The sequence below is a fragment of a genome, unplaced genomic scaffold (genome assembly GCF_019419815.1).
Source record: "Pyrus x bretschneideri cultivar Hongxiangsu unplaced genomic scaffold, Pyrus_bretschneideri_v1 Contig27, whole genome shotgun sequence".
Lineage (NCBI taxonomy): Eukaryota > Viridiplantae > Streptophyta > Magnoliopsida > Rosales > Rosaceae > Pyrus > Pyrus x bretschneideri.
In genome coordinates this window covers 5476192-5492600 of record NW_025999579.1, presented here as the reverse complement: position 1 = coordinate 5492600, position 16409 = coordinate 5476192, and the positions used below count along the sequence as shown (strand labels likewise).

Here is a 16409-nt window from a genome sequence, read left to right as displayed (position 1 = left end):
TAAGTGTTCTCCGTTGGTTAGGGTTCATCGACTTGACCGAAATTTTGTTTTGTAAGACTTACAAAAAGGGAAAACTATTTTACGGAAAGAAGAGTACCAATACTTTTTTTTTTTTTCCAATGAACTATTAGATAATTAGTGGACGACATGAATTTATCGTCATTAAATTTTGGACTCTGTACTTTCACATTAAGATATTACAACATGACCAGAAAATTCAAATTTTTGCTTAAACCTAGTACCAAATATTCATGGAAATTTGCTGCGTTTTGACAATCCTCAGTAAATCACAAAACCATGAAATAGTATTAAGAATTGCTGAGAAAACTTCTAACCAAACGACATCGAGCTGGAAAATGAAGTGGTTATTTTTCGTGATCAATTAATGCATGTTAAATGTATAATAAGATTGTTTAGTATTTCTTTGCATGCAGATCCTCTGTATCTATGTCCACCCCAAGTTTTCTAATATGATTCAGTGTTTTTTAAGTCGTTGATTATTTTTTTAATTAAAATTCAATAATTAAGATTTAGCGATCAAAACTTAATAAATTAATGGACACTCCATGTAAAAGAGTACAGTTACAGATCTCGTAGCTAGCTGAAAAAAAAATTCACACAAAACACAAACAGGTCGATCAAATTAAGAAGAACAAAGAGATGCTGAAGCTTGATAACCTCCTGCCAATAATGCAGAAGCTGATCAATATTGAATCCTTCTCAAGCTTGTTGCACCAATGTCCTAATTTTTTCTTCACACTCAGACTTGTACTTGTTGTTAGTTTGATCATCATCCTATACAAATATTTCTCCACTACTAGTATTAATTCACCTCCTTCTCCAACAAAACTCCCCATCATTGGAAACCTTCACCAACTAGGCTTGCGCCCACTTCGCTCACTTCATGCCTTATCCCGTTGCCATGGCCCTCTTATGCTTCTCCACTTCGGAAGTGTCCCCGTCCTCATTGTCTCATCCGCTGAGACTGCCCGGGAGGTCTTGAAAACCCATGATCTCATATTCTGCAACCGGCCCAAGATCACTGTCTTCGGGAAGCTTTTATACAATTACAAAGACATGTCAGCGGCACCTTACGGAGAGCACTGGAGGCAAGTGAAGAGTTTGACTGTTTCGCATCTGCTGAACAACGAAAGGGTTCGCTCTTTTCGTTCGGTGAGAGAAGAGGAAATACAACTCATGATCAACAACATAAATAAGCAGTCATTGTCATCATCATCAAAGGAAGTCAATTTAAGCAAAATGTTTATGACGCTTACGAATGATGTGATCTCTAGAGTGGCTTTGGGGAGGAAGTACAGTGATGGAGAAGATGGGAGGATGTTTAAGGAACTTGTGGGGGAGTTCATGGAGTTACTTGGAAGTGTCTATATCGGGGACTATATCCCATCACTCGCTTGGTTGAGCCGTGTCAACGGTATGGATGCTAGATTGGACAAGGTGGCTAAGAAGTTTGATGATTTTTTAGAGAAAATTGTTCAAGACCATGTGGTGGATCATAGCTCTAATGTGGGTGGCAACAAGGATCAAAGGGATTTTGTGGACGTTCTGTTGTGGATTCAGAAGGAAAACTTGATTAGTTTTCCTATTGAAACAGTTACCATAAAGGCTCTCATCATGGTAAGCCTCTCTCTCTCTCTCTCTCTCTCTCTCTCTCTCTCTCTCTCTCTCTCTCTCTCTCTCTCTCTCTCTCTCTCTCTCTCTCATCTTAAGCTGTTGAACTTGAAAATTTTAGGGCTTCTCACGTGTAAGTAATTGACAACTTTACACTTTAGAGGTAAACACTTCAACTCCAATACGTTATAAACACCCTTGAATTTTTTTCCTCTAATCGGGTTCCTTAAATTTTTTGTAGAAAACTTAAAGTTGTTAGTGTTTTTGTTAATTATTGAATTGTTACGACCACCAGAGAAGCTGAAAGGCGATCAGGGCATCACATTAATTAGATAGCTATATATCTATAGTTTGCGTATTAAGATTAGCTATAGGTTATTTCTTCTATTAGGATTTTGAACCCGGGACGTAGTCTACTATCCGTCACCTTACATGCCCTCATAGCTATCCACAGTGGCTTAAGATTAGCTATAGGCTAATTTAAGAGGTTCTGTATTACTAGGTGATCATTAATTTACTTTGATTTTTGCAGGATGTGTTTGCTGCAGGAACTGATACATACTCAGTCATAGTCTGGGCAATGTCTGAGCTTTTAAGGCATCCAATGATGATGAAGAGATTGCAAAGTGAGGTCAGGGGGATTGTTGGAAACAGAAAGGAGATAATAACAGAAGACGATTTGGTTGAAATGCATTATCTCAAGGCAGTGATCAAGGAGACTCTTCGCTTATATCCTATTCTTCCAATACTAATCCCCAGAATATTAACCCAAGATGTGAAAATAAATGGCTACGACATCAAAGCCAACGCACAAGTTATAGTCAATCTGTGGGGCATTGCAAGAGACCCAAACTATTACAGCAAGCCGGATGAGTTTGAGCCGGAGAGGTTCGTGAATAGCGGAATAAATTATAAAGGGAATGACTTCCACTACCTTCCGTATGGATCCGGCAGGAGGAGCTGCCCAGCAATTCAGTTTACCACTGTTATTATTGAGTTTGCTTTGGCAAATGTAGTGCAGAAGTTCGATTGGAAATTGCCAACATCAGCTGGAGGTTTAGATATGACTGAATCCAAGGGTTTAACCATGCGTAAAAAATCTCCTCTTACCGCCATCGCTGTTCCACATCGGTCATCAGCTTGCTAGGGTTTGCATATTTTGAGTGTGCAGATCATATGGAGGCCTTGGCTACTCTTGTGGGTGTGTTTTTGGTGCAGCAGATCTCTCAAAAAATCCTCGGATTTTGTTTCAAGGTCGATTATTGCTAGATTTTGTGGTAATTAATTGCTTCTGGGTTTCAATATTGTGGCATTGATTTTAACTATTTATGAGCTTAATTTAAGTACATGACTTGATGGGCTTAATATACAATAATGCTTTGGATTTGAGTTCCTAGCAGTGGACATAGTGTCAATATGGCCTGCTATTATATATTATATATGTTACTCTTTAATTTTATTGTATTTTATTTTTCACAAGGGCTAAGTTAAAGTTTTATGTAGACATTTTAGGTCATTTCATATTTTTTCTCTTTTCTTTCCATATTTAAGCATTACTCGTCGATACGAATGCGCGAGGTAATGAAAAGGAATTTGGTGTTAAAACGAGAATTTTATAATATTTTGTTTGTTGATTTACGTGTCACTACGACCCATCTCCTCTCTATTTCCTACAACACACTCCCTCTTTGTCTCGCTCCTACCGTTACTCTCCTCTCACTCTCCCTCCCCGCAACCCACACTCTCTCTCTCAGTACGCATGGAGGAAAAAAGGCAACACCACCGCCATTCTCCGGTGAGATCAAACCTCATAACTACCACCATTGTGATTGTGGGACTATGATTTTCTAGAGGTGAGATTTGAATTCTACACCCTCGAATTAGTCTAGATTGTGAATTTGGTGAAAAATGGTTGGGTTTTGGACACTGGCCAGTTTTTGAAAATTTTCCAACGAACAACCAGATTCTGGTGAAGTCTGGCCGACGAACGGCGATCGACGTGAGGTAGGAGATGAGTGAATATTGTATAACGACGGAATATTCTCTAACGGCGTCAGTATATTTTGTTAATGGCAGGTATATTCCTTCCCTGGCTATATTTCGTTAGGTGACCGGAATTTGGAAGATCCAGGCCAATGGCAATGTAATATTCCACAGGTCGGCGACCATTACAGGTATCAATGCATGGTGATGAGTGACGGCTACTGGCCGGCGCGTGAAGATGCGTGAAGCCTCGTGAGCCCAGTTTTAAGTACCTTCACTGTTTTGAGAAAACAAAGGGAATTTCGAGTCATTTCATTAGTATTTATGAGCTTTGAGTAGCATAATGATTAGTATAGTGTTTTATATATATAGGAGAAACTTATCCCGAGGAGTTTAGCAGCCAAGCCAGGCAAAGCGGCTACAACGCGATGACGTATAAGTGAGTGGGCTTTCTTTTCATAAACATATTATATTTATAGTTTCCGTAATGATTTTGATGAATGTTTTAATGAATGATTTTAATGAATGTTCTCTACCAGTTGAAGTTGAGTAGAGATTTATGAAATTCGAATGTTATGGTCGTACATATTTTATCTGTTCATCATGCATGCTTAAACCAATGTTTAGGGTACTCATCCGAGTTAGCACCACCTTCATGTGATGTTTAGATTGCACCATTATGCTCACATTAGATTCATTGTAGGTTCCAGCTTGTACTAGTTGCTCTTTGCATCTATGGCTCGTATATGCCGTGCTTAGCGCCAGCTTCATGTGTATGTAGTACTTGAGTGTAGATTATTACACCCATCATGTTCATGTAGCTACTTTTTACATGGACTTGTGTCTGTTTTTTATGAGCACATTGTGTTACATTTGTTGAGATATTTGTGATTTCCCTGTACCTTCAACATAACTGCTTTTATATTATTATCCTTAACTTTTCGTACTTATTTGTAGTATGATTTCAGAAACTATACGGTTTGGGTTATTATGTTACAAAAAGCAAAGATTTTAGTACATCTTTATTTTACCCACGCACACCTTCTACTTTGCACTCGTCCAGAACTTAGTAATTGACTGGTCTAACATCCGCTTCAGTTAATGTTAGAAAATTATTTCCTGTTAGTTGTATGGATATCATATATACTAAAACCCGTAGGGGTGGAGTACTGTGGATGACCAGTGGATTTCCGATTTTGTCCTCGCCCATTCTTCTTTTATTTCAACTTTGCCCCTTTTGCTTTGCTGTCAAATGAATAACGATTTTGTGACGCGTGGGATCCTTATCCCCCTCCCTCCTCACCTCATCTGGCAAACCTTCGTCCCTCTTCACCTCATCTAACACCATGAGCTGGAAGAGAGACAAACCCTACTTCTCCCGCCACGCCCCGTACTCCGGGTCGAAACACCGTCGTCCCCTGCCTCCACATCCGGAACCCAAACCCGAGCTCAACAAGCCCACTTACAAGCAACCTACCGTGCCGTCGACTCCGCTCAAGCCGCCATCGCTGCCTCTCTCGATCCATCATTTGGTATCACCATCGAATCCAAAAAGGTACTGATCTTTCCTCTTCAATTGACCCAAAGAAGCTTTTTTTTTTTACTATTTAATTTCTGGGTTTTCGAATTTTTGTTGAAATTTGGGGTTTTGCCGCAGCTGCAGGTGCTTTGGCCGACAGACTCACTTGCCCAGTGGCGAAAGGGAGTTGTAGCTGGTGCTGAAATTAGAGATTCCGGTGCCAGGTCGTCGACAAGTTCGATCATCGCTGCCACCAGTTCACGCAGGCCTCATCTCTAAGCTTTAGGATCTGTAGACTGCAACAACTGCAGAGGTAAGCTCTGTGATAAATCTTTTAATTCACTCTATATTTCTTTTTTTCATCTGGGTAATTAACTAATTTCAGGCCAGGTCAAACGCCGCAGCAGCCTCGCTCCGTTTTCCAAAATCCTCTTCACTTAGGTAAGTAATTCAGAAATTGGTTTAGTTTTCATTATGCCCAATTTTGTGTTTATACCTAAAATATTTTAAAACTGATTTGGGGTTATTGAAATAGGCATGCTCGATGAGTGCTGCAGCACTGCCATCCCTAAATCAGAAGATAGTCGGAAGAAGGAAGAAGAAGAAGAAGAAGGTCGTGGAATATCGAAAGCTTTTAGCTTTGTGAAGGTATGCCTTTTCGAACTCACTTCTTGCTTTTGTTGCACTGAATTGGTATATTGGGTTCGAATTGCAAAGACGATGAATTGTTTGAGGGAAAGATTGAGTGAGATTGCAACTGAAAGACATAGGTTCAAGTTGAATTGTGTAAAAAATAAAGAGATTTCAAATTTGGTTGATACTGGGAAACTATGAAGATTTAATGGTGGTTGGAATCATTGATCTAACCAAAGTGGGTTTCTGTATCATGTATTTCATGAATAGAACTGACATATCATCTATATAATTGACTGAATTATATACTCTGAATGTCGAACTTTCTTAATGTCATGTGATCAGTATGAATGGATTTGATATGGGAAGGTTTGCCTCTAAACTAAATCCCATTCCCAAGTGATGTTATGTGATAGAATTTATACCGCACTATGTCTTTAAAGGAAATGTTCATTAGTTTATACTCATATCTGTTGTACTTACAGGTTAGTTTTATATATTTTTTTAAGAACCATGCATAGTAGTTGTTAAATATTATGACATATGAAAATCCTTAATTCTATGGTTGGGATATGATTACTATGTATTCGCTTTATTTAATTAAAATTTACGAGCGATGGAAAATTTAAAATTAATTTATGCCACAATTATTAGGCACTATGTTTCACTGAAATTCAAAACAAAGGTGAAGGCGATATCTGTATCCTTCTACACATGCATTTAGGAAACTTTGATGATTCACCTATATTCGACCAACTGTTATGTGCATTCTCTAAACTTTTATATTTATTGTCATTATCGTATGTTAATATTATGCCATAAAAAGCTGAAATCAAATTTATTGTTTTGCTAGCTGATCTTATTGTCACAGGTTACAATTTCACATTTTTACTTTCAATTCTTCTTCCTTTTTTTTTGTCTTTTTGGAGAGCATGAGTGTAAAGTTTGATCACTGAGTTTGACAAACAAATATATTGAAATATAAAAATTGAATTTAAATTTGTCAACTAGATTATCTTTTTCTTTTTCAAATTGGTGTTACATACTGAAAAAAAATATAACAATGACTGTTCGTTCGTTTGGATGAGGTGAAATCCAAATTTATGCGACAAGAAGAAGTAAAAAAGTTTTTTTTTCCCCTTATGCATCCTGCAAATGATTAGGTAAAAACAGTAAGAATTGCAAATGATATTAATCGTTTTTTTTTTTTTTTTTTTTTTTTTTTTTTCTTATAACCAATAATGCAGTAAGGATATTGCTTATGAATAATTATCGTAAAATGAACTCCTTATCTTAGTTTGTTGGTAAATATCACATATTCACTATTCATCCATTGCATATATATACATATATATATATATATATATATCTTACTCCTAATTATTCATGTATATCTTACTTCGAATTGTCTTTTGATTGTGGTAATCTATTGTTTTACTCATTCACTCTACTCTACTCTACAGATTTATTTGATGAAAGTCAATCTTCAGGTACATTTTTCAAATAGGTACTCATCAATTGTCACGAATACTGTTCCTCTGGTTTTTTAGGCTACAAACGTTCAATTTAGTATTCTTATATTCTAAAGTTATTGAATTTGAATAACTATTGAAATTATTGAATTTAGTATTTCTGTATTATATTGGAGTAATAATAGATTTTCTTTCAGTAACTTTTGGACTTATAGAATTTGTATGCTCTGTTCGGCATTAGGATTATTAGACAGCAGAAGAACAAACGAGGATGGGTTCCTGGTGTTGCATGAAGTTGATGTGAATGAGATAGACATCCATCCTGTCTCCAATGGAGGACATATATGTAGTACATTTATGCATAAATAGAGTTGTAAACATAGTTGTAAATGTGTAAAGAGTTTTAAACCCATAAAAATGATTGTAAATATTGTTGGACATTTGTGTAAATAGAGTTGTAAACATAATTATGTGTGTAAATAGAATTGTAAACCCGCAGCATCGCGCGGGCACCTGTGCTTGTCTATCCTAATAAGGATGGAAATATTCTTTTATGTACTGTACTTTTATCTAGGCTCAGACACTGCGTGCATTGTTCGTAATAAGGATTCATCCAGCAATGCACACTCTCACTCTTAATTTAATTTAGTTCTAGACTTTGATTTTAATTTACTCGTACTTTTTACGCATCACTTGTTGTATTCTAGTAAAATCGAATCCAACGGCGCTTCAAACATTGAGAAATTCGGGGGAAAAAAAGCAATTAAACAAAGCAGGCAGCAGGTGTTCCAAGTTCTGGCACCGAGCCAGTTCAATAATTCCGCAGCAAGAGTCAAGAACGCTACGATTTTGCATCCACACACAAAAAACTATGATGAATAACAATTAGAAGAGAAAAGGGGAAACTCGATACAGAGTACTTGAGTTCTGCATAAATTTGGAGAAGAGGAGAAATACAACTTAGTTTCATCGAATGAGAAGTAAAGAGAAACAAGTTGCTATGCTCTGAACTTCTTTGTGACCACGTTCCAAAAGCAGAAAGCCTATCTACAGGTCAATGACACGAGATAGCTTCTGGATGCGGTTCAATAAGAAGTCCCCTTGTTTGATGGTTGCTTGGTACAGTGAATTCTTAGCATCCGGACGGTTAGTTTCTAGTACACCAGCAACTTTGTCAATCTTGCAATGAAGCTTCCCTGCCGCAATGAAACGAGACAACTCCCTGTATATAGTAGATTCGGTTATGTTTATGCAGAAAGCAATTATACGTAAAATACCGGACAACAGCTTCATCACAAAATCAAGGACCAGAACTCATAAAACAATATATAATAAACCGGACACGAGGTAACTATAAGACTCAATCACTTACAGATCAATGAAATCCACGGTGACACCAAATGCTTTAGCCATTGCTTCAATGGTGACACTCTTGTAGGATTCCAAGAACTGGGAATAAACAACAGTTCGGATCTCCCTCATGTAATACCGGAAGTGTGGGTGTAAATAACGGTCCAACTTTATCTGCTCTGTCAGGCCAGCTGAAAAACAAAAAAGAAAAGAAAGAAATTACAACTACGAAATGTTGGTTTGGTTGAAATACAACTGGACCGATTAAAGTTCCGGTAGCTCAGGAAAATGCAAAACTGAAGCACATTATATGGTAGAACCAAAGGTCTAATATCATGCAGCCATATAATGTCAGACAATAATCACTGCATAGATCTCTTATGATTTAAGTTAGTTGTCTACTTACCAAATGCTTTGAAAAATGATTTGTAATGGCAATCATAAAGAGAGTTCAAAAACTCTGTAAGGTACGGAATCTTCCCAATCACTGTCAATATCTCTGGAGCATCCACGACCTGCAACATATTGTTCAAAATTATTAATTTCTTGTAAGAACACGCATTATTTAACACAATGGGAGAAACATATAAAACAGGAAAGTGAAATCACAAAGCATGCAGTAAGAAATCAGTTTACCTTTTGTTTTAAAGAAACTCTGTCCAACGATATAATGCTCGTAAGGACGGTATAAAATATGAAGATGTCATACGGAAATATTTCGTAAGTGGTGAAGGTAGAAATCGAATCCAAGAACAAATCAGCAGCCTTCTTAAAATTCCGAGTGGACATGCAGTACAAGCCTTCATACACCTTCAAACGATTCTTCCTTTCCCAATCACCTCCCTCTTCAAATAAGCTGCCATCATGATACAATGGTTACAAACAAAGCTCAGCTACCAAATTTAGAACCAAAAGCTGCAGCTCATAAATCCACGTCACTACTACTTACTTCTTCGCTTTGTCAATACTCTTAGAAATGAGGTCAAAATCCATGTAAAAGAAACCGAGTTGCAGTGTATGGAAGACCAAGTCCATCTTTTGCCCAACTGCAACTGTCTTGCTTTCCGTTACCTTGAGTTGTTCCAATGCTTTTTCCTAGATTCATAAGGGAAGAATTTTTAAAGTCAAACTGAGGCATACCACTAAATGGGGAAAAATAAAAAGCAGATATGACTCGTATAACAAATAAGTTACCACTTATCTACCTTGTCGCCAATACGAATGAAAAACAGGGACTTGGCCAAGTGAGCTTCTCGAACCTCACTTTCCCCTAAGTTCTCTTCCGCATCAGCAATCCTAAACAAAGGCAACCAGATAAGCTACTTGGTAAAGGTAACCACTTTATCACAATTGCTGTAATAATAGCACAATTAACAAAGTTCTTCAAACTAGAAAATTCAAACACATCTTGTCATTCCACTTAACCCACTGTGAAAAAAAACCAACGGTTGGCCAACAAAGAACTCATACTCCATTAGCATCCAATCCCACAAAACTATATCACCTGCGTAAAGCCTAATTCAACAAGTTATCTAAGTTCTTTTCCGCCTAGCAATCCTAAACAAAGCCGACCATACAACTTACTTGGTAACAGAAATTATTTCATTGCAATGGCTATAACAATAGTACAAACAACAATAATTTTTCACCCTATACAATTCACACAAATCTTGTCATCTGACTTAGTTTACAATAAAACTCCAATGGATTACGAATATGTCAACGAAGAATTCATGCCCCATCAGCATCCGATCTCACAAAACTATATCACTTGTGCAAGCCTAGTTCAACAAGTTACCTAAGTAACAGCAAATTTTCGTAGCTTCGTATCTCACAGTGAAGCGTCCAAAGCATAAATTTCAATCCCTAGTTCTCTTTTCGCATAATTCTCAGTAACCAAGCACAATCTGGACCAAAATCAAAATTTAAAACGAGAAAAAACAATAAAGAACTCACTTTTCGTCAAGCTTCTTGAGCTCCTCCTGGTTCTTTGCCCTCATCGAGTCCATAACGCCCTGGTCCAGCTCAAGCACCGATTCGGAGACTAGGGTTTCGTACAACGGCGCCATATCTACAAAACTTCAAACCGAAACTCAATCCGCGATACGCAAAAACCGAAATTGAAAACACAGGCAATGCAAAAATGGGTTCAATTTAGTTAAACATCGGCGATCTTACCGTCGGCTTTGACGGAGGCGAAAACCTCGTCCCTGAGTTGGACCTTTTCGATGTCCGGGACATCGGAATGGGAAAGGAGGAAGAGCTTGTTTGCGAGCACAAGGTGCGGCTGCTGCGTCCCCTCTTGGGCCTCCATTTGGAATCGGTGGTGGTGGTGACTCGGGTGAGTTAGGTCTCCGAGTTGGGAATTCTTTGTGCTTTGCTTGAAGGAGGAGGAAGTGAAACGACTGTGTGTTTTGGCCCAGTGAGTATCTTTATTCTCTCGCTTGGTAATTAAGGGTTAACTCTTTTGGGAAATTTAGGAAAATAACTAAAATTTGAACAATATATAGAATTATAGTCAGGTTATTAAATTTATGATATGTATAATATAAAAATACTAATATATTTTTAATGATTAAATTTTTTTACAAAACAAATTTAAAGCCTCACCTCAGCAACCTAACAATTACAGCCCTCTCAAAAAACTCAACCAATTTCTAATTATCAACGTCAAAAGCTAAATTTCCAACAAATACCTTGGCCACCTCATGTGGCTCGACTTTTGAATCGTCCTTTCTTTCTCTCTCTCTCTTCCCCACCCCCACCCTCCTTCCTCAAAGACCCATTTTCCTTGTTGTCGTCGCTCCGTCAATGGTGAGCATGTTGTCCTCTCCACCCCAGTCCAAGGTTTTGGGCTACGAAGGCGATGGAGGACAATCGGGTTTTGCTCCTGAGGGACAGCTAAATTTCACTCATTTGTTTTCCACCCTCTAAAGTTCACTCCTTTTTCTTCTTGAGAGATTATATTCACACAATCTAAATTACTTGCCCCACACTCTTTTATTTTTTAAATATTCTACACACCACTAACTCTTGATAAAAAAATATTAAAAAGTTAAAAAGTATGAGAGAAGTAATTTGGAATGTGTTAATATAATTTATATCCTTCTTTTCTTTTTGTAAACCAGAAAATCACTCAAATCATAAGATTCTTCCAAACTTGGCAACCAAGATTCAAATAAGTCAAATAAGGAAACCTTTAGTCAATTGAATCACATTCGCTTCATCCAAGAACCCACATTTATCCAACTCTTTCCTTCTATTTTTTGGACTAAATTTTGTGCTGAAAAACAAGAACAATCAAGTGTGAAGGAAAACTTTGAAGATTGGGAAGTGTAGAGCTGCAAAATCACTTGGGTTTTGAGAGTCATTGGATTTGTTTTGTTAAAAGTTATAGTTATTAAGGGTATATTGGTACTTTCATATCAACTTTTGGTTATCATTATTATAAATTTTAAAAGTTGGCTATATTTGTATATGGAGTTCAAATTTTGGTTATTTTTTCAAGTTTTTGAGGGGTATAGTTAAATTAAGATTTGATAGGACTTGATAGTATTTTATAGACTTTAAAATTCAGGAGTCATTAATTAGATTTTAAAAGATTTTGAAATCATAGTGTAGTCAAATTAGAATTTTAAAGGATTTTAAAAAATACATCCAAATCTATGGGTAGTCAATTAAGATTTTAAAAAGTCCACAAAAGTTTAGGTGTAGTGCAAAAATCAAGAATTTGCTAAGATTTTAATGGGTGAAGGATTTTGATGGATTTGAGAGTAGAAGTATAAATAACAAATGTCATAGACAATCCAACCTTCATCCCCTAGGATTTCATTTCAAGAACAAAGGATTCTATCCATAGAAGAGGAATAGTCTTCCTCATTTTTTGAATAATATATAGAATTATAGTCACCTTATTAAATTTATGATAGGTATAATCAAAAGTTGATATAAAAGTACTAATATATTCTTAATGATTAAATTTTTTTACAAAACAAATTCAAAGTTTCACCTTAGCAACCTAACAATTCCAGCCCTCTCAAAAAACTCAACCAATTTCTAATTATCAACATCAAAAGCTAAATTTCCAACAAATACCTTGGCCACCTCCTGGCTCGACTTTCGAATTGTCCTCTCTCTCAATCTCCCCCCCCCCCCCCCCCCCACCCACCCGGCGCGCCTCCCTCCCTCCTCAAAGACCCATTTTCCTTGTTGTCGTCACTCCATCAATGGTGGCCACCTCCTGGCTCGACTTTCGAATTGTCCTTTCTTTCTCTCCCACCCCCCCGCGGCGCCTCCCTCCCTCCTCAAAGACCCATTTTCCTTGTTGTCGTCACTCCATCAATGGTGAGCATGTTATCTTCTCCACCCCAGTCCAAGGTTTTTGAGCCTAATGAAACAACTTTGGCGACGGTTCTTGAGCGTGTGGGGACATGGAGATTTGAGTTTGGGTACGTGGCTGGAGTGTTTTTTAGTTGAGGAGAAATTGGAGATGAATTCATATGCAGGCTTTGTGTTGATTGGCATGATAAAAGTCCTAAGAAATCCATGAAAAAAATCTATATAAATCCATAGAAATCTATAAGTGAAATCCATATAAATCTGTCAAAATCCATATAAGATTGTAGAATCTATTAAAATGCTCTACAATCTGTCACTTAAAAAAGTTTATTAAAATCTTCTGAAATTCAAGTTGACTATACCCCTCTAAATCAAGGGAAGGAAAAAGTAAAAAAGGGTAATTGTAGTGTGTTGCGGCCTATTTTATTGAAGGGGGAGAGTTAGAGATGGTGCGTTAAAGAAAAATAAGAGAGTTGAGAAATTTATGTGATGTGCATTTCTCATTATCGTGCCTTTATTTATAGTATTACAAAATATAATCTACTACTGATTTACAGAATCATACTTGCACTAGAATTTGTGTCACAACATAGTCTTTATTATGTGTGTGTGTGTGTGTTTTCTTTTTTTTTTTTTTTGGTGGTCAAACGTTAGTAGATATTATTAAATACGGATTGCAACGTTTACATTTTTGGCCAAAATTTTAGACAATCATCCCAAGAACGAGAAATTTTTAGTTGTGACCGGAACACAAGCGGTACACCACCTGTTTTAATAGGAGTGGTGGGAAATTTTATTTTTTTAAGTTATTAACTTTTTAGCACACATATCCCACCATTTGTATAATGACACGTGGTATACCATACCGTGTACCGATCACACTAAAAAATCTCTCCCCAAGAACATCATACCCAATCTATGGTGCCTCTATTCCTCATTACAAATGAAGCCGCTAAGTGAGCCGCTCCATTGCATTTTCGAGAAGCAAAAGAAAACTCAATCAACTCCAATTGTTAGCTAATTGTTGGATGTCAAAGGTGAACCGGACTAGACCAAACCAATAAATGTTAAAATTTTGATTTTCACTTGGACTTGCATTTTGGTATATGAGGTTGTCTTCGATTTAGAATACAAACGTTAAAAATCATATTTGACTTCAAATGTGGCGATGCAAGTGATTAAAACTCCAATACCGAGTCAATTTTGAATATTACTTTTTAATCTTATGTATTAGAGAGAGATTAAGTCCAATTTAGAGTTAAATATAATTGTGCAATGCACTTTTACCTAAAGTCAGATTCAAAGTCAAATATGATTTCACATCATATATGAGATTGTCACTGAAGAATGATACTATAGATTGTCGTCGACCACTTCTGCACTTTAATCAAAGATCAGCGACGACAGATCTGAGGGTTGGAATTGACATCAATCATCCTCGGGCCCTCAATCATCCTCGGGCCCTATAACAAGGCAAGAATGGGAAAGGAGAAAGTGAAGAGTAGGAAACGAGAGAATTAATGGGGGTGTCTTCAATGTTAACCCTTTTGTTTTTCACGCTAGGATTTCACTCTTCTGTCTCTAATCTATCTCAATTTTTTCACAAATGACATAGTTGGTGTTATTTTAGACGATGAAGAGTGAAAGAAGGAAACGCGATTTAATTAAGAAAAGTGATTGGAGAACTTGTAATTCAAGGGTTAAAATATTATTTGTTGCCGTCATATCTAAAAGTGGATGTTTAAGACTTTTTAGGTTGTCCAGATGAATGCTACTTTCATTTGGCGTAACTTTCTCTCGCTAAGCCATAACGCATTTGTAGAAGAGGTGTCCTTTCTCCCACAAAAGTGGCTAGCCAGAAATCTGTTAAAGCAATTCTCTCACAAAAGTGGTTTGAGCCATCTTCCGTAGAAATCCGTCAAAACTGCAAGTTACTAATAAGTGAGGTTTTTAATTGGTTGTCTTTTGGGGTTTCAAGGGTTTTATGTTCTTTATTGTTTGCCTTTTGGGATTTCAAGGGCTTTATTGCTTATCTTTTTAATTTTCTTGAGCAAGCTTTATAGTCTATTCCTAGGCTTGAGCAACCTTTTCATTCAATAAAATTCAAAAACAAGAGTTTCTATCACAACTTCTGGTATTTCAAAGTTCTATCCAAGGATGATCGTTTGTGATCCCTATATCCGTAACATTATTCGCTGTGTCATTTTCTCCCAAAAATTCTTTTCAATTCCTCTTGAAAATTTATAGCTCAACCCTAAATCTAATTTGGTTTGAGTAAAGATGCAAAATCCACCCCATCTGATTGACTAATTAAGATAGGCTGTTTAGCCAAAATGGTCTTTGAAATTTACATAACTATTTACTTTGGTCTCTGAGATTTGAAATCAATAGAAATGGTCCTTGAGTTTGTCCACCATCAATCATTTTGGTTATTTCTTGAAAAATCTCCATTAAATAAAGATAAAATGACAAAAACATCCTCAATTTTTGTCAAATCATTTTGGCCCATTATTTATTAAATTGAGGGTATTTTTGTCATTTGATCCTTAATTTTTCAAGGAATGACCAAAATTATTGATGATAGACAAATTCAATGACCACTTTTATTGATTTCAAATCTCAAGGATCAAAATGATAAGTTATGTAAATCTCAGTGACCATTTTGGCTAAAAAGCCATTAAGATATTAGGTATCTCGTATGCGTAGCGGAATATCGTTCATGTTACGATTGATTATATCTTTTGGGTGCATTGCTTGATTCTATTTTATTTTTTAGTTGATTAAAAAGTTGTAAAATGATAGTTTTGTTACTCGAAGATGTTGATTCTAATTGATGATGAATTTCTATTGAAATTTACCTTTTAGTTTTAGTGTATGATAAAAAAAATTCCTAGTATTTATATGCAAGGGCCGCATTTAATTTCTCACTCCGGGCCTATAAATTCTCAGAACCGGCCTGATAGTAATACTTTTAACCGCAAGAGTTTCAAAAGATAAACACTTATTCTTAGGACCAACCATGATAGTAATACTCTAATTTGCAAGAGTTTCAAAAGATAAACACTAATTCTTAGGACCAACCATGATAGTAATATTCTAATTCGCAGGAGTATCTTTATAAACACTAATTCTTAGGACCAACCATGATAGTAATATTCTAATTCGCAAGAGTTTCAAAAGATAAACACTAATTCTTAGGACCAACCATGATTGTAATACTCTAATTCACAAGAGTTTCAAAAGATAAACACTTATCAATTACTCGGTTTAGTTACCTAAACCAAACCCTTCTAAAATGTCGATTTTCCTACATACCTAAGATTATCAATGGCTATGTAAATTGCCCATGATCAATATATTAAGCACATTGAACAACTAATATTTTATTCAACTTTCATTAGTTGATTTAAAACACGTTTGGATAAAGTTTATGGATTGATCACAATTCGCGAGGTGAAGAACCAAAAGCCCCAATGATCCAG

At 36.4% G+C, this 16409-nt stretch overlaps 2 protein-coding genes and 1 long non-coding RNA gene across 3 annotated transcripts; 2 read left to right on the top strand and 1 right to left on the bottom strand.

Annotated features, from left to right (window-relative positions):
- The first annotated feature begins 611 nt into the window (after positions 1-611).
- LOC103950111 (cytochrome P450 736A117-like) lies at positions 612-2779 on the top strand. Its single transcript, XM_009361261.3, has 2 exons — positions 612-1638; positions 2165-2779. Exons 1-2 carry the CDS (start codon positions 661-663, stop codon positions 2777-2779), a joined length of 1593 nt encoding a protein of 530 aa, XP_009359536.3. The 5' UTR covers positions 612-660.
- A 2739-nt stretch (positions 2780-5518) lies between these two features.
- On the top strand, positions 5519-6777 carry LOC125478934. Its single transcript, XR_007259708.1, has 3 exons — positions 5519-5575; positions 5670-5782; positions 6422-6777. It is a non-coding gene; the product is annotated as an uncharacterized LOC125478934 (long non-coding RNA).
- A 1246-nt stretch (positions 6778-8023) lies between these two features.
- On the bottom strand, positions 8024-11085 carry LOC103950054 (26S proteasome non-ATPase regulatory subunit 6 homolog). Its single transcript, XM_009361208.3, has 8 exons — positions 10768-11085; positions 10546-10660; positions 9795-9885; positions 9539-9684; positions 9226-9445; positions 8996-9104; positions 8612-8780; positions 8024-8461 (listed from the first exon to the last, which is right to left on the bottom strand). Exons 1-8 carry the CDS (start codon positions 10901-10903, stop codon positions 8287-8289), a joined length of 1161 nt encoding a protein of 386 aa, XP_009359483.2. The 5' UTR covers positions 10904-11085; the 3' UTR covers positions 8024-8286.
- Between the last annotated feature and the right edge of the window lie 5324 nt (positions 11086-16409).